Raw genomic sequence first — 18786 nt, forward strand, 5'->3', positions numbered from 1 at the left:
ATAAATGCATATATATAAGAAAAACTATAGGGTCATTTTCTGCACATGTCAATAGCAGTTTCAACTTCCATTTTTGAAAATGAAAATACTATATATAAATATATACATATGTACACATGTACTTGGCAAATAAATAATGATAATAATAATATATGCATATAAACATTATGAACACTTATTTTTAAGTGACTTTTTTTACATTCATACTGTATGTTCACACTTACACAAAATATACAGATGTTCAAGTGTATAAGTACACAAATACACATGCACTCATATACACCAATACAAATATTGCAAGGACATTTCCAGGGCTGAAATAATAATTCAACCCCATAACGATGAAAATAAATAAGGACAAAATAGATGTAAAGTAATGTAGACCATATTAAATAAATAAACAAACTGAAGGTATTAGTTCTAAAGAAATAATAATAATAAAAAGAAGAAAAATGATTCCGAGAATATCCAATATTTGTAAACTGGAGAAATCTGCAAATAGAATCTTTTTGTATTTAGTTTTGAATTGTTGATGACGAGTGATACTTGAAAGGTCTGGGTGAAGTCCATTGCACGTTCTAACTCCGTTTATGGATCAGCTGTGATGTGATGGTTGTTCTACAGGGCTTGCTACACAACCAGTCAGGATGCCTAGCTGGGTATTTCCTGACTGTGGTTTGGAACTGCTTTTGAATGTTAGGAGGCATTTTGTTATGGAAAATGTTGTGCATAATCAGTACTGTTTTAAGCTTTACTAAGTCAACACATTTTAATAGATTGAGTCTTTTAAATACTAAATCTATTAAAATACACAGTGGAGTGTAAACAACAACATTTTGTGTTTACAGTACTTCAAATGATTTAAATTGTGTTGCGTATGTTTGGACTGCGGTAATATCATTAATTGTTTTGTACAGACATTCATAAAGTTACTGTTAAATATATGTTGATATCAGTGGCTATAGTTCAACATCAATCTAACTTTCCCAGCTCACTCATAAAGAGACTGAATTTAATGACAATAATATAGTTTAAACAGGGTGTTGAAGAGTGTCTGTGAGTGTGTTTCAGCTTTATTTGGGTTCATGGTGGTTCTGCTTGATGACTCTTGTGTTCACTGGACCAGTTCTCCTCCTCTCAGTCTCTTCACCTCTGCAGCTGCAGCAGGACGCTTTGCTTCAGACTGAAGGAGGTTTTTGTACGGCTCTAAATCACTGTGTGAACACGCCTGCACTGTTTATAGCGTGGTAACTCTGACAGTAATAAACTGCTGCATCTTCAGCCTTCAGTCCAGTGATGGTCATAGAGAAGTCAGAGCCGCTTCCACTGCCACTAAACCGAGGTTCTGTTCCTGATTCAAGTGTGCTCACATGTTTTATTAGGAGCTTTGGAGGCTGTCCAGATTTCTGTTGATACCAGGACGTCAATGGCCAATTGCCATCATTGGGAACTCTTTTACAGGTGAGAGTGACGGTGGATCCTGGAGCAGACGTCTCGACTGCAGGCTGAGTCACAGTCACAGTCTGACCGCTGCATCCTGCACACAGAAACAGATCATTGATTTCTCAGCAGAAAGAAAGGAGAGGAAAGGCAGCACATGATGTTTGAAATGTTGCTGAGTGAATGAACCTGTGAAACAGCAGCAGGCCAGCGTCCAGATGAGGATGGTGATGAGAGTCATGGTGCTTTCTGCTGACTGACACATGTGAGTCCTGCAGTGTTGAACTCACAGGACTATAAACCTTCTCAGTTCACTGGAGGATCAGCTGACCATGCAAAGCCTCCTCTCTATGGAAATGATGTCTCTGCTCTCAGCACACTGAAGGCAACGTGGGACACGAAACCAGGAGGAACACTGTCTGGATTTTCACCGTCTATCATCTGAATGGAAGAACATATTTATATCAGGAGTGGAGATGAGGATTTGAGTTTGTGTCCACTGTGGTTGGTATGATATGTCTGTTTGTCTGACATTAACATACATACAGAGATTCACTGTAGATCAATAACATGTTTCAGTTCTGTTTCAAATACCTTTGTTAATAACTATTATTGAAAAGCCTCGTGTTCATTTAACCGTGTAGAAACTAATATAAAACTGACAAAGTTAGTTGTGTAGAAGACTGTAATGGTTTCTCTGCCAGGTGTAGAAAAGTGATGAGAAATGACATAATTCTTCCAGAGATGTAATCCATATCTTTAGAAAAGCTTTGTTGATTTAAAAACTGTATATGTGTCTCTGTTATCAGTGAGATCAGGGAGCTTTCTCAGTGCTACATGCTTGCTGACAGTGCAGGAGGTTTTTGTACGGCCACTCAATGAGTTTGTATCACTGTGGTACACTTTTGGTGGAGGAACCAAACTCATCGTTCACTGTAAGTACCAGAGATTTGTATTTTCTAACACAGAAAACATTACATTTACTTTTACATCAGAATTTGATAAATCAAGACATTATTTTGGATAATTTAAATTATGTTGATATTTTTTAAATCTATAAAGCTTGTCTGAAGAATTTAAAAACATTAAGCGAAGTTAGTTTTATTGTAATATTAAAGAAGATGTTACGGTGAATTATATGTACGTTTTACTTTTCTTTTCTAATAAGATATAAAAACATTTTTAGCTCACAATTGACCAAAGAACAGCTGCTCTGTCATAACATCTAATTGTGATTTACTTTTTAATTGTTATATATTTTAACATTCAACAAGTGTTTCATATAAAATGTGCTGAGGATCCGTTAAAACACATTAAAGTGTGTTTTTGTACATTCAGAGTCGCTGCAGGGTGCGTTCACAGTCCGTTAGTTTAAAAGAGTTCAAAGGAAGTGAAACAAACAGATGACAAAGTCTTCAACTGTATGAGATGTTACTTTTAGTTTTTCTGAACAGTAAATGATTTCAGAGATTAGTTATTCATTCTGAAACATTGTAAAGCAGAGATAAAGCTTTTCATATAATGATCATTACATGAACACCTTCATTACGTTGCTTACTTTCATGTAACTCTTCAGGAGTTTTGATGAGTGCCAAAGAAGAAGATTCATTATTTTAAATGCCAGAATGATATAAAGTATCACCGTTTGATTTTATGAATGAAACCCTCGTGTTCTCCCATGCCTCAGCTCCTCTTGTGATCACAGCTCATAGTCACAGCTGACCCCCACTTTCTCTGTCCTGTACCTTCAATGTATAATTCTTGTTCTGATGAGAGCTACAGAATAACACTCTGACTCCAAACGTCAAGTTTAACATTTTATTCTATTTATTAAACCCTCATTTCCTTCCTCATTCTGTTTGTTCTGGCACTATTTGAATGTTTTTAAAATATGTTTTATTGTTTTACGTCCTACATATTTGTACGTTGCATTGTTGGAGGAGCCTTGGGCTTTTCATTGCCTTATCTACATCGCCTATGTGCAATATGTGCAATATGTATATATGCCGTTAATACCTGTGCAATATATACCTGGCTGCTAAATCCTCAGAACTGTTACAGGAGGTATATTTTGTAAATTGTGTAACTTTTTATTTCATTTTTTATTATATTATAACTTTTTTTTACTTGAATACTTTTGTATGCATGCTTCTACGTAACATGAAGCTGTCTCTGGCTCTTTTCTGCTGTAACAGCGTGAATGTCCCCTCTGAGGGACTACTAAAGGTATTCTGACTCTGGTTCTGATTCACTGCAGCTACTGTGCATATGACAGTAAAGCCTCTGAATGTTTGAATGTGTCCTGTATGGACTCTGTCTCACAGCGTCTGATCATCAGGAGCTTTAATGTTTGTAGAGGAAAGTGAAGCTTTGTGTGGCCGAGAACAACACTGCTGTAAAGTGTTGGACAGCAGCAACTTAGAGAGTGATGTGTGAAGCTCAGCAGAGATGAGAGTGTGCTTAGTAACTGTCATGTTGATGATTCAGGATGTTCCTAATAAAGCTTTCTCTGATAAATAACATGATGAAGTGTTTGGTGTTTTATTTAAAGTAGTAATACATTAAAAGGTTTTATAACATTCTGCACTTCTATCAGCAGAACAAGATAAAGCTTTGGATTAGTTTAGAACATTATTTAAGTTTCATATCTATAACATTTTCAATGAAAGTGACTTAGTAGTGAAGAAAATTATATTAAACCGTTTTATCGTGATTAAGTATTTGATGCTAACGTGAACTTAATTTTTAGTGAGGCTGAGAGGACGGCTCAAATATAATATCAGGCATAGATTTTTCTCCAGGCTAAGAGTAGAGTCCTTTATTTCTAAGCATTGTTTAATTCAACATATTAGTATGAATAGTTAGTGTTTGGTGAAGTTCCTCTCTACTCAGCGTGCAGTGGTCTGTGTCAGAGATTACTTTATGTTATGCAGGTGTTAGTAGAGATATGTTTACATTTAATTTGATGTCAGTGGCGAACAATAATCTAACCATCCCAGTTTAGTCATCAAGAACTGAAGAGAGTCAGCTTTATTTGGATTCATGGTGGTTCTGCTTGATGACTCTTGTGTTCACTGGACCAGTTCTCCTCCTCTCAGTCTCTTCACCTGCAGCTGCAGCAGGACGCTTTACTTGAGACTGAAGGAGGTTTTTGTACGGCTCTAAATCACTGTGTGAACGTGAAACCGGTGTGAGCACCCAGACAATAGTAATCTCCTGCATCAACATCCTTAACGTTACTGATGGTTAAAGTGTACTGAGCACCAGATCTAGTACCACTGAATCTAGGCTCAGTTCCAGAGAACAGAGATGATGATGAGTATATAAGAAGTTTAGGAGCCTGTCCAGGTTTCTGAAGATACCAACTGAGATCAGCACCAATATCTGAGCTCCCTGTAGCGCTGATGGTCACAGTCCCTCCAGCACTAACAGACTTGGATGAGTCAGTCTGAGTCAGGAACTTGTTGGCAGAAGACTCTGAAATGAGAAGTGAAATGTTAGATAACCAACAACATGGAGCAGCAGTTTAAATGATAATAGAAAGAGTTAAAGACAAAGCACATTGGATGCAAACATGAAAAGAAAAGACACACATTGAACCACACATACATTACTCCTATCATTTCAGATGATACATTTTCAAAGTCTCTCACCCTGACACAGAAAGCCCAACATGACAAGCAGAGTTACTGACAACATGATCTCCAGTTCTCAGGATGAGTGCAGGAACACGGTTCAGACTCTACGTGACTCAAGACCTTAAAACTGTGAGGAGCAGTGAAGCATTACAATCATGCAAATGACATGTCACACGTCACACAGACACCTGTCCTTGAGGAACCAAAATGCAGTTGAGGTGAGTTTTAGTTACGGTTTAACATCTCTTGAACATCATTTGGTCATTCAGAGTCACTCTGAAATGTGAGGGTAATGCTCTTCTAGGTACTTTCTTTTATTTGCAAACATCTTTCCTTGTTTCCACTTCTTTCTGAAGTATCTCATGAACAGTTTAACAGTTCCCCCGCTGGCAAATCGATCTACATTGAACTCAATATCCACTGAGTGTTTGATTCTCTAGGATGTCCCTTCTTGTTATCAAATCCACTGAATAGAGACACAGCATGCCATGCAACAGAGAGACATCTAATATCTAACAGGTCCGTCAAGACTGGATGATTTTACCTCAATGAGGGGCCACATAGAGAAATACATACAAAGGGCTGGGCCACTCACTAGAGGTGAGGTATTTTGCCTCATAAATTAAGTTATAAGTTAAATCAATCAAATGTAGGTAAATCATGCTTGTTACCTGAATATGATTTAAGTAAAAAAGCTCACAGCTCTCCATAGGGTTTCATTAATTTTGTTATAACAAGTGTTGGCAGCTCATCCCTTAAAACAGGAGCCTCAGATTGCTTAAGATAAGGGGAAATATTAAGTATATATTTCAAGCTTGTTATGCAAATAAGTTATTGTGCTTTTTTTTATCAACTAAGATTTGTTAGAAAATGTTTTCAACTTAAATGTATTTGAAAAGTGGGTTTATTACCACATGAATACTACTATGTAATATAAGTCAACATATATATTTAAGAAGTATATTATAAGACAAGCTGAAGTTTCAGGTGTGGGCCATATTCCATTATACTTTTGAATCGGCAAATAAAGAAAGTACAAGACACCCCTGATCTATGCATTTAATGTATTGCCTGGTTAATAAATGTGCAACACAGTACTAGTCACATAGTGTCACACTGTAGATCCTGTTTTACATTAATCTCTCATCAGAGATGGCCTTTTTTTCTGAGTGACTATGTATATAATTGAACATCTGTATTAGGAAAGGGGAACATTCGAGTTTCACTTCCCCTCTGACTGGGGCTCATGTAGTTTCTGTGCGTCTGTGCCGGTGGTGCGTATCAGAACCTCAGGTCAGGTCACAGCTCAGCACTCTGTACGCTGTTTCATACGAGGGAGGTTCTTGTTTGACTATGAGGCCGACATTAGCTCCCATACAGCAGTCACTTCATGCATCTTCAGCTCTTGGTGGTGGGAGTGACTTTCATTTCAAATCAACTACAGCTCAGAGACAGAGAAATAAAACATAGCTACTGAATGCAAACTATTTTATATGAAGAACAGTTTGAACATTAAACTAAAATAACCCTATTTCTGTAAAGGCTGGTTAATGCACTCTCTGTAGACTCAAATCAGTATCTCACCCTGGATGTAGACTACCAGTACCAGCAGTAAAACCAGCAATAACCTTATTTAAAAACTTGATAATTGTGCATTAAGGCCAACAAATCTTCTCTGAGAGTTGTCTGTGTTACATCTGCATGAAACAACAACAATGCTGCCCTCTTGAGTCGACATAGGAGTATGTAGAGACATTTTAATCTTTCACATCATGCACTGAATCTGAGATACAGTGACATAAAAGTCCCTTCTTTATCGGAGCAAAGTTCTCTTGTGAGGCTTTATCGCTTTGTAGTCGCCCTGTATAACAATCTAGAGTCTGTCTGGGTCTCTTTGTAGTAGTTTTGCCTCTTTATGAAGTAATTGAGCACTTCTTTGTGGCGTCATGCCTCTTTCTCATCATTATGCAGTTCTTTGTGGACTTGTTGCGTCTATTTTCTCCTCTCTCTTTGTTCACTTAGTCTCTAACTTGCATTGTGCATCTCTTTCCATGGTTTTGTAAAAAAATAAATAATAATTTAACCAGATGAAAACATTGAGACAAAATATCATTTACAATTCTGACCTGGCCAAGAAGGCAGCAACGTTACACGTTCTTACACATAACACAGACATTTAAAATACAGAGAACACAACTCAGTAAACAAAAGACGAAAAGCAGTCACTACATTGTGCACATTTGGGACAGTAAGAAAGGTGCACTACTTATTACTGCAAGAGCAGCTGGTGGTAAGGACCTCATACAACTTCAATTTAAAACAGGCTATAGGGACAAGAGCCATCAGTTTGAGGCTTGATTGAAGGTCATTCCAAGACCAAGGACCATAATAAAAAAGACTCCTTTTTCCAGCCTCAGTCCGCACGACAGGAACCTGGAACCGTATCCAGGCACTGGGTCTGAGGTTGTAAGAGTCACAAACTGGAGCAAATCTGGCACATATATACAGTGGAAGCTTACCTAAAATGGCTTCATACATTAATAAAAACCAGTGCTGCATCCTACCCATACTAAGTGAGGACCATCCAGTTAGGCTATACAGTGTGCAATGATGAGTCCTATAGGGTGCATTTGATATGTATCGCAGTGCAGCATGGTAGAGTGGGTCATGTTTGGCCAAAACAGTGGGACAGGCAAATCTATAGATTGTATCACCGTAGTCACGCTGGGACAGGAATAAGCCAGAGACCAACCTTTTACGGGAAGATGTTGAAAAACAACGTTTAAGTCTGTAAAGGAAGCCAAGAGTGAATTTCAATTTCTTAGTTAGAACTTCAATGTGGTGTTTAAAGTTTAGATTTCTGTCCAACTAAAAGCCCAGATATTTGTATGTATCAACAAACTCAACAGAGCAAGAGTGTCAATGGAGAGGCAAGAGGATGCTGACTTGGGAGCAAAAAGCATTGCTTTGGTTTTCTGGAGACACTGCATCACTTGTCTGTGGTGCTTAGGCTAGAAGCCAGCGTTCTCACAATCATAAATCATTTGTGACCGACAGTTGCCCGGTCATAAACTGGAAATATCAACATATGACTGCATTAGCACATTCCTTAAGGCAGATAACAGAGTCAGGGACAGGGTTGGTCATCAACGTCAACAGGCAAAAAGGTTAAATATCTTAGGAGTAAGACAGAATTATTCTCTAACACTACCCAACCTGACGCATTGAGTACGGTCAGTTAGATAACTCTGAAACCAGCAAATGGTGTTATGACCGAAACGAGACACCAACATAACATTAGACAGAAGATGAAAAACCTTCTCAGATAAGATGGAAAGAACAAACAATTTTGGTGACAGTGCAACTATCTTGGACAAAGTTATAGTGGGGGTGCCAAATCCGGCAGCACCAACACCTGGTCTGCCACATGTGGAAGCCCGTCTTTAGTTTCTCACCTGCTGAGCCCAGAGTAAAATGCTTTAGTGTGCACAAACTAGAGGGGGACAACAAACACCAGTGTTAGGTTTCCCGAGAAGTGACTGGAGATGAGAACCCGCTATGCAAGCACTACAACTGAGACTGTGGTGAAGTGTCAAAAAGGCTTTATTTTGTCCACGACACTGACAAGGAGTTGACGAAGCACACATAGAGGGAAGACGTGGAGCTGGGCTGCTCAGGAGGGAAGGCTGGACGTGGCAGGCAGAGCGGCTGGAGTATGTGGATCTGGAACAGGAAAAACAAGCAGGATTAGGAAATTATCTCCCTTCACTAGGAGCATCAAAAAGTCACTAGGAAAAAACACTAGTAGGCCTGGACGATAGTTTACCACTGAAGAATAAACGAAGAACTGGCGCAGTCTGAAGATGGGAACCAGGGTTTTAAGCAGGTGCAGGTGAGTAGTGGCAATCAGTGAGATGAGCAGCAGCTGAGGAGGTGAGTTGGCGGGAATCGGAATGTAGGTAGCCACGCCCAGCCAGGGAGACAGACACAATAGAGGCTTCTCAATACTCAAATTTCCCCTCCTCGACTCCCCTCCTCGGTTCCCCTCCTCGAGACTTAGACCCGCCCACAGGAGATGCGAGCGGAGGACCGAGGAGGGGAAGCAGCAGACGTTTAAAGAAATGAGAACTCCTCTCCTCTGAGCGGTCATTTTAAAGAGACGTCCGTTCATTATTACGTGGCAACAGCTGCATCAGCTGTCGAGTGTTTTGTCATAGTGCTGTATCTCTGTTAGATCAGCTGAACATTGTTCCCCCACATATTTACTTTGAATTCATTGAGAGTGCGGTATAATGAGACAATAACAGGCTACAGATGCGGACACACACACACACACATATTTATATAAATATATACAATTTAAAGTATGCGAGCACTCTCATAATAACGTAACACAATCAGAGACTGGATATATCCCCCCCTCTCTCTGGTCGCTGAAATGGGGAATTGAAATTACGGGCCAAAAGTTGTATTTACAAGTAGGCCTATTAAAAGTAAGCAGAGGACACCAAACCAACTGAGACCCGTCTGTCCGCCGCATTTACGCACTGTACAACACACACACCTACACACTGTACCACACACACCTACAGCTCCTAAAGCATAAGCCGTTGTGTATTGTATTATGTGAAGCAATGGTCTTAGAAAAATATCGACTCTTTGTTTGTAGATATCTACTAAACTAAAGCAAATAAAGAGTAGGCCTGTTATACTGAGTGATATATATTATACACACTGCTCTGCTTTCTGCATGGACCTTACAGCTGTTCTCTCTGGAAACATCGCGACGCGATGAAAGCAGTTTCTAAAATAATATCCAGGGGATGCATGCATAGCTGTCATTGGCTGAGATAAGTCCGGCCGTGCGTCACGCCTCCACCGTTCCCGGAAATGCATCCGTGGAGGAGCCGTGGAGGAACCATCAGTGTATCCTCGGGTAGGGCTCCTCCAGAGAGCCTCCTCGACGCTCGATCCTCGGTGTGCATTTAGAGAAATGAGATGTCCTTCAAAATGGCGCGCTGAATTTCATTTCCGGATCACTACCGGAGGACCGAGGAGTCGAGGAGGGGAAATTTGAGTATTGAGAAGCCTCTATAGACAAACCAAGCCCCCAGGAAGTGCGCCGGACTCAGATGAAAATATTCGTGCTGTTCAAACGGCGGTACTACACTTCCGTTTGGTTGCCAGGCCCGGAAACACTTTTTCCCATTGACTTACATGGGGAAAGAGTGGTCTGTAACTCGTTGAATAATTTTGTTTAACCTAAATAAACTACCCAGTATTAACAATTGTATAGCCCTTATTAAAAACATTCTTTCCTCAAGTTGTAAAAATGTGCTAATAACGTTATTATGAGAGTTATTTCCCTCTGCATTATGAACGCGCATCTAACCCACGGGACCGCGCCGCCCGGCACGTTCATGTTACGTGTCCCGACCAATCAGAGCACACTGTGCTCACAGGGCGGGTGGGGCTGGAGCTATTGGAGCAACAACGAGCCGTTAAAGGCAGAGAGTGAAATTCAGTGAATACACGTAGTTTACAGAGATGCTGTATGAGAAACCAATGTGAGTTGCGTTTATCTTTACCCATGGATAAGAACGGATCCATATCGTCTTACTGCCATCCCACGGAGCTGTAATAATGGATATATTGCACATGTTTGCTGTAATTCATTATCATACTACTTGGGCTGTATGATTAAATCTTGTACCGTAAATGTTGTATTAAATAAAGTTAATATTACCGACATTATTAACGTCCCTGTAGCTTCGTATTGCACTAAGAAGCTTATTGCACTGTATATAAATAGGCTATATATAAATATATATATATATATATATATATACAGTGCAATAATTATTTCATGCTAAATGAAGCTCTGTTGGATATCACTAGATCCTGTTACAGCGTAATATAAGTACATAACGATTGATGTGTACATTAGCATCATTACTAGCTAGCCGCTAGCTGCTAACGGTTCATATCAAATCCATGATAACAACAATCCATTACCATGCTGTCATGAACGCGCGGTGCTGTTACGTGTACGCAAACTGACGTGCTTGATGTGAACGAGCATTTTGGTTAAAGTTGCGCATGCTCTATGAGTGCACATACGGGTACTTCTCAGGCATGCTGGGTAATCTGTGACGTTTCACTCTCTCAAAAGTTGGGCCATTTTATCATCATGCGCTAATGAGCAACTCTCATAGGAATGAATGAGGCCCCGCCTCCCACGCTGTATCCAGTTCTTATTATACATCCATGAGACAAACAGACAAAACAAACACAGACAGGGGAAAAAGAAGGAGGAAGTACTGCAGATCCTCACAACCAGTGTGATTTTGGTGGGAGTATGACCACCCTTGAAATTAAATATAATTCACTGTAGTTTGCCATATATTGTCATATATTCATTGTTCTAAGTGTTTTAGTTTTTTAGCTTTTCAGGTCTTTTAAATGTATATTTGGTGTAAATACTTCTTTATATTATCTTTATATTTTTTTAACTTGTTTTCTTAGATTGTTTATGTTCGTACCACCAGACACTAAAGCTAATTCCTTGTATGTGTCAAAGTATCTGGTAATAAACTTGATTGTGATTGTGATGTACGTCTGCTCGTCCTAAAGCCTCTGCTTTGCACTGGTGGTCTCAGGGGGGGTCAGGGGTCAAATCATGTTCAAACTCAACGTCTCTTGGATGTTCCTGCTGTTTTTGGTTTCAATAATGGAACAAAAAAACATTTCAGGAAACTTCTATTAAACTGGTTTTTAGAAAACCTGAAGTTTTTAACTAAGATGTGAATTTGAGGTTAACTAATGGATAAGTTCATTGATTGATGTGAATAAGAGGGTTTTAATCAGCCACCGTTTAACATTTTAAAGACTTCATTAGATTGATCTTTGTCATTTTGAATCAGGATCTTTATAATAATGATGAAATAATAACTCCAGAGAGGCCAGAGATGCTCCTGCTGTGAAACACACCGAGTGGAGACATGTGGGGAAAAGCTAAAGAGCGTTTGTTGTTTTAATTCGGGGAAGCAGAGATCACAATAAGGTTTGTGTGTAATGCTGCTTTTACATATAATGTGTTTCGGACTGGGTTTAATCTCATTAATTCATTAACATATGTATATTTAAGAATAAGAAGTGAATAGTGCTGGGTGGGTTCCTGTCAGCTCTGAGTTCAGTGGGCTGTGTCAGTCTCTTCCTCTTCAGCAGCTGCAGGTGGTTCCTGCTGTAACAGCTCAGAGTCTCTGCAGTCTGACTGAGGGAGGTTTTTGTACGACGACAAATCACTGTGTGAACACGTAACTACTGTGGTAACTCTGACAGTAATAAACTGCTGCATCTTCAGCCTTCAGTCCAGTGATGGTCATAGAGAAGTCAGAGCCGCTTCCACTGCCACTAAACCGAGGTTCTGTTCCTGATAATAGTGTGCTCGTATATCTTATCAGGAGCTTTGGAGGCTGTCCAGATTTCTGTTGATACCAGGACATACAATTAACATTAGGAATATCTCTGCTGGTTTTACAGGTGAGAGTGACGGTGGATCCTGGAGCAGACGTCTCGACTGCAGGCTGAGTCACAGTCACAGTCTGACCGCTGCATCCTGCACACAGAAACAGATCATTGATTTCTCAGCAGAAAGAAAGGAGAGGAAAGGCAGCACATGATGTTTGAAATGTTGCTGAGTGAATGAACCTGTGAAACAGCAGCAGGCCAGCGTCCAGATGAGGATGGTGATGAGAGTCATGGTGCTTTCTGCTGACTGACACATGTGAGTCCTGCAGTGTTGAACTCACAGGACTATAAACCTTCTCAGTTCACTGGAGGATCAGCTGACCATGCAAAGCCTCCTCTCTATGGAAATGATGTCTCTGCTCTCAGCACACTGAAGGCAACGTGGGACACGAAACCAGGAGGAACACTGTCTGGATTTACACCGTCTATCATCTGAATGGAAGAACATATTTATATCAGGAGTGGAGATGAGGATTTGAGTTTGTGTCCACTGTGGTTGGTATGATATGTCTGTTTGTCTGACATTAACATACATACAGAGATTCACTGTAGATCAATAACATGTTTCAGTTCTGATTCAAATACATTTGTTAATAACTATTATTGAAAAGCCTCGTGTTCATTTAACCGTGTAGAAACTAATATAAAACTGACAGAGTTAGTTGTGTAGAAGACTGTAATGGTTTCTCTGCCAGGTGTAGAAAAGTGATGAGAAATGACATAAATCATCTTAATTCTTCCAGATATGTAATCCATATCTTTAGAAAAGCTTTGTTGATTTAAAAACTGTATATGTGTCTCTGTTATCAGTGAGATCAGGGAGCTTTCTCAGTGCTACATGCTTGCTGACAGTGCAGGAGGTTTTTGTACGGCCACTCAATGAGTTTGTATCACTGTGGTACACTTTTGGTGGAGGAACCAAACTCATCGTTCACTGTAAGTACCAGAGATTTGTATTTTCTAACACAGAAAACATTACATTTACTTTTACATCAGAATTTGATAAATCAAGACATTATTTTGGATAATTTACATTATGTTGATATTTTTTAAATCTATAAAGCTTGGCTGAAGAATTGAAAAACATTAAGGAAAGTTAGTTTTATTGTAATATTAAAGAAGATGTTACGGTGAATTATATGTACGTTTTACTTTTCTTTTCTAATAAGATATAAAAACATTTTTAGCTCACAATTGACCAAAGAACAGCTGCTCTGTCATAACATCTAATTGTGATTTACTTTTTAATTGTTATACATTTTAACATTCAACAAGTGTTTCATATAAAATCTGCTGAGGATCCGTTAAAACACATAAAAGTGTGTTTTTGTACGTTCAGAGTCGCTGCAGGGTGCGTTCACAGTCCGTTAGTTTAAAAGAGTTCAAAGGAAGTGAAACAAACAGATGACAAAGTCTTCAACTGTATGAGATGTTACTTTTTGTTTTTCTGAACAGTAAATGATTTCAGAGATGAGTTATTCATTCTGAAACATTGTAAAGCAGAGATAAAGCTTTTCATATAATGATCATTACATGAACACCTTCATTACGTTGCTTACTTTCATGTAACTCTTCAGGAGTTTTGATGAGTGCCAAAGAAGAAGATTCATTATTTTAAATGCCAGAATGATATAAAGTATCACCGTTTGATTTTATGAATGAAACCCTCGTGTTCTCCCATGCCTCAGCTCCTCTTGTGATCACAGCTCATGCTCACAGCTGACCCCCACTTTCTCTGTCCTGTACCTTCAATGTATAATTCTTGTTCTGATGAGAGCTACAGAATAACACTCTGACTCCAAACGTCAAGTTTAACATTTTATTTTATTTATTAAACCCTCATTTCCTTCCTCATTCTGTTTGTTCTGGAACTATTTGAATGTTTTTAAAATATGTTTTATTGTTTTATGTCCTACATATTTGTATGTTGCATTGTTGGAGGAGCCTTGGGCTTTTCATTGCCTTATCTACATCGCCTATGTGCAATATGTGCTATATGTGCAATATGTGCAATATATACCTGGCTGCTAAATCCTCAGAACTGTTACAGGATGTGTATTTTGTAAATTGTGTAACTTTTTATTATAACTTTTTTTTAGTTGAATACTTTTGTATGCATGCTTCTACGTAACATGAAGCTGTCTCTGGCTCTTTTCTGCTGTAACAGCGTGAATGTCCCCTCTGAGGGACTACTAAAGGTATTCTGACTCTGGTTCTGATTCACTGCAGCTACTGTGCATATGACAGTAAAGCCTTTGAATGTTTGAATGTGTCCTGTATGGACTCTGTCTCACAGCGTCTGTCCCTCAGTGGAAGTTCATCTGCTCCTTGTGTCTCTCTCCCCTGCAGCGGGCTCCATGCTCAGGCCCTCCGTCTCTCTGCTGGCCCCCTCCTCCTCTGAGCAGCTCTCTGGGGGCTCGCTCACGCTGGCCTGCCTGCTGACCGGCTACTCTCCTCAGGGAGCCGTGGTGAGCTGGGAGGTGGACGGCACACAGGTGACAGAGGGGGTCCTGAGCAGCTCGGAGGAGGAGAAGAGCGGACGCTACAGCAGCAGCAGCAGCCTGAGCCTGAGCCAGGAGAGCTGGATGTCAGGAGAGCTGTACTCCTGCAAGGTCCTCCATCATGCCCACAGCCAGACCCAGTCCCTCCACAGGAGCCAGTGTGGGGGCTAGAGGGGCCGCTGGAGCCCAGGAGAACACATGCTGCTCTGATCATCAGGAGCTTTAATGTTTGTAGAGGAAAGTGAAGCTTTGTGTGGCCGAGAACAACACTGCTGTAAAGTGTTGGACAGCAGCAACTTAGAGAGTGATGTGTGAAGCTCAGCAGAGATGAGAGTGTGCTTAGTAACTGTCTTGTTGATGATTCAGGATGTTCCTAATAAAGCTTTCTCTGATAAATAACATGATGAAGTGTTTGGTGTTTTATTTAAAGTAGTAAGACATTAAAAGGTTTTATAACTTTCTGCACTTCTATCAGCAGAACAAGATAAAGCTTTGGATATTTATTTTTTAAGTGGCAATGAAATTGACCTGGTGGTGAAGGAAAGTTACTACACTGTTTTAACGTGATTAAGAATTTGATCCTAATGTGAACTTGATTTTTAGTGAGGCAGAAAGTTTATGGCTCATAAATAAGATCAGCCTTTAATCTGAGCTGAGAGTAGATTTTTAGATTTTTAAGAATATATATTTTCAACATAATGTGAATATGGAGTTAGTGTTTGGTGAAGTTCCTGTCAGCTCAATGTTCAGGGTGACAATAATATAGTTTAAACAGGGTGTTGAAGAGTGTCTGTGAGTGTGTTTCAGCTTTATTTGGGTTCATGGTGGTTCTGCTTGATGACTCTTGTGTTCACTGGACCAGTTCTCCTCCTCTCAGTCTCTGTAGCTGCAGCAGGACGCTTTACTTGAGACTGAAGGAGGTTTTTGTACGGCTCTAAATCACTGTGTGAACGTGCTATCACCATGGTAGCCAAGACAATAGTAATCTCCTGCATCAACATCCTTAACGTTACTGATGGTTAAAGTGTACTGAGCACCAGATCTAGTACCACTGAATCTAGGCTCAGTTCCAGAGAACAGAGATGATGATGAGTATATAAGAAGTTTAGGAGCCTGTCCAGGTTTCTGAAGATACCAACTGAGATCAGCACCAATATCTGAGCTCCCTGTAGCGCTGATGGTCACAGTCCCTCCAGCACTAACAGACTTGGATGAGTCAGTCTGAGTCAGGAAATTGTTGGCAGAAGACTCTGAAATGAGAAGTGAAATGTTAGATAACCAACAACATGGAGCAGCAGTTTAAATGATAATAGAAAGAGTTAAAGACAAAGCACATTGGATGCAAACATGAAAAGAAAAGACACACATTGAACCACACATACATTACTCCTATCATTTCAGATGATACATTTTCAAAGTCTCTCACCCTGACACAGAAAGCCCAACATGACAAGCAGAGTTACTGACAACATGATCTCCAGTTCTCAGGATGAGTGCAGGAACACGGTTCAGACTCTACGTGACTCAAGCCCTTAAAACTGTGAGGAGCAGTGAAGCATTACAATCGTGCAAATGACATGTCACACGTCAAACAGACACCTGTCCTTGAGGAACCAAAATGCAGTTGAGGTGAGTTTTAGTCACGGTTTAACATCTCTTGAACATCATTTGGTCATTCAGAGTCACTCTGAAATGTGAGGGTAATGCTCTTCTAGGTACTTTCTTTTCTCTGCAAACATCTTTCCTTGTTTCCACTTCTTTCTGAAGTATCTCATGAACAGTTTAACAGTTCCCCCGCTGGCAAATCGATCTACATTGAACTCAATATCCACTGAGTGTTTGATTCACTAGGATGTCCCTTCTTGTTATCAAATCCACTGAATAGAGACACAGCATGCCATGCAACAGAGAGACATCTAATATCTAACAGGTCTGTCAAGACTGGATGATTTTACCTCAATGAGGGGCCACATAGAGAAACACATACAAAGGGCTGGGCCACTCACTAGAGGTGAGGTATTTCGCCTCATAAATTAAGTTATAAGTTAAATCAATCAAATGTAAATCATGCTTGTTACCTGAATATGATTTAAGTAAAAAAGCTCACAGCTCTCCATAGGGTTTCATTGATTTTGTTATAAAAAGTGTTGGCAGCTCATCCCTTAAAACAGAAGCCTCAGATTGCTTAAGATAAGGGGAAATATGAAGTATATATTTCAAGCTTGTTATGCAAATAAGTTATTGGGCTTTTTTTATCAACTAAGATTTGTTAGAAAATGTTTTCAACTTAAATGTATTTGAAAAGTGGGTTTATTACCACATGAATACTACTATGTAATATAAGTCAACATATATATTTAAGAAGTATATTATAAGACAAGATGAAGTTTCAGGTGTGGGCCATATTCCATTATACTTTTGAATCGGCAAATAAAAAATGTACAAGACACCCCTGATCTATGCATTTAATGTATTGCCTGGTTAATAAATGTGAAACACAGTACTAGTCACATAGTGTCACACTGTAGATCCTGTTTTACATTAATCTCTCATTAGAGATGGCCTTTTTTTCTTAGTGACTATGTATATAATTGAACATCTGTATTAGGAAAGGGGAACATTTGAGTTTCACTTCCCCTCTGACTGGGGCTCATGTAGTTTCTGTGCGTCTGTGCCGGTGGTGCGTATCAGAACCTCAGGTCAGGTCACAGCTCAGCACTCTGTACGCTGTTTCATACGAGGGAGGTTCTTGTTTGACTATGAGGCCGACATTAGCTCCCATACAGCAGTCACTTCATGCATCTTCAGCTCTTGGAGGTGGGAGTGACTTTCATTTCAAATCCACCACAGCTCAGAGACAGAGAAATAAAACATAGCTACTGAATGCAAACTATTTTATATGAAGAACAGTTTGAACATTAAACTAAAATAACCCTATTTATGTAAAGGCTGGTTAATGCACTCTCTGTAGACTCAAATCGGTATCTCACCCTGGATGTATACTACCAGTACCAGCAGTAAAAACAGCAATAACCTTATTTAAAAACTGGATAATTGTGCATTAAGGCCAACAAATCTTCTCTTAGAGTTGTCTGTGTTACATCTGCATGAAAAACAACAATGCTGCCCTCTTGTGTCGAAATAGGAGTATGTAAAGACATTTGAATCTTTCACATCATGCATAGAATCTGAGATACAGTGACATAAAAGTCCCTTCTTTATCGGAGCAAAGTTCTCTTGTGAGTCTTTATCGCTTTGCAGTCGCCCTGTATAACAATCTAGAGTCTGTCTGGGTCTCTTTGTAGTTGTTTTGCCTCTTTATGAAGTAATTTAGCACTTCTTTGTGGCGTCATGCCTCTTTCTCATCATTATGCATTTCTTTGTGGACTTGTTGCGTCTATTTTCTCCTCTCTCTTTGTTCACTTAGTCTCGAAGTTGCATTGTGCATCTCTTTCCATGGCTTTATAAAAAAAAAAATTATTATAATTTAACCAGATGAAAACATTGAGACAAAATCTCATTTACAATGCTGACCTGGCCAAGAAGGCAAAATCTGGCACATATATACAGTGGAAGCTTACCTAAAATGGCTTCATAAATTAATAAAAACCAGTGCTGCATCCCACGCATACTAAGTGAGGACCATCCAGTTAGGCTATAGCGTGCAATGATGAGTC

The 18786-nt window shown here is 39.5% G+C and overlaps 1 long non-coding RNA gene and 4 gene segments (V, D, J or C); 2 read left to right on the forward strand and 3 right to left on the reverse strand.

The window, feature by feature from the left end:
* Nucleotides 1-1108: 1108 nt before the first annotated feature.
* On the reverse strand, nucleotides 1109-1836 carry LOC117539470. The segment is given in 2 exon segments: nucleotides 1109-1537; nucleotides 1630-1836. Coding segments are annotated over 2 exon segments (402 nt in total).
* LOC117539514 lies at nucleotides 1821-3960 on the forward strand. The gene is made up of 2 exons (XR_004568015.1): nucleotides 1821-1948; nucleotides 2250-3960. It is a non-coding gene; the product is annotated as an uncharacterized LOC117539514 (long non-coding RNA).
* Nucleotides 3961-4439: 479 nt separating this feature from the next.
* On the reverse strand, nucleotides 4440-5196 carry LOC117539486. The segment is given in 2 exon segments: nucleotides 4440-4917; nucleotides 5094-5196. Coding segments are annotated over 2 exon segments (357 nt in total).
* A 7160-nt stretch (nucleotides 5197-12356) lies between these two features.
* LOC117539478 lies at nucleotides 12357-12990 on the reverse strand. The segment is given in 2 exon segments: nucleotides 12357-12696; nucleotides 12789-12990. Coding segments are annotated over 2 exon segments (393 nt in total).
* Nucleotides 12991-13287: 297 nt separating this feature from the next.
* On the forward strand, nucleotides 13288-15513 carry LOC117539548. The segment is given in 3 exon segments: nucleotides 13288-13303; nucleotides 13419-13544; nucleotides 14958-15513. Coding segments are annotated over 3 exon segments (465 nt in total).
* Nucleotides 15514-18786: the final 3273 nt, after the last annotated feature.

The sequence above is a fragment of the Gymnodraco acuticeps genome, unplaced genomic scaffold, assembly GCF_902827175.1.
Source record: "Gymnodraco acuticeps unplaced genomic scaffold, fGymAcu1.1, whole genome shotgun sequence".
Taxonomy (NCBI): Eukaryota; Metazoa; Chordata; class Actinopteri; order Perciformes; family Bathydraconidae; genus Gymnodraco; species Gymnodraco acuticeps.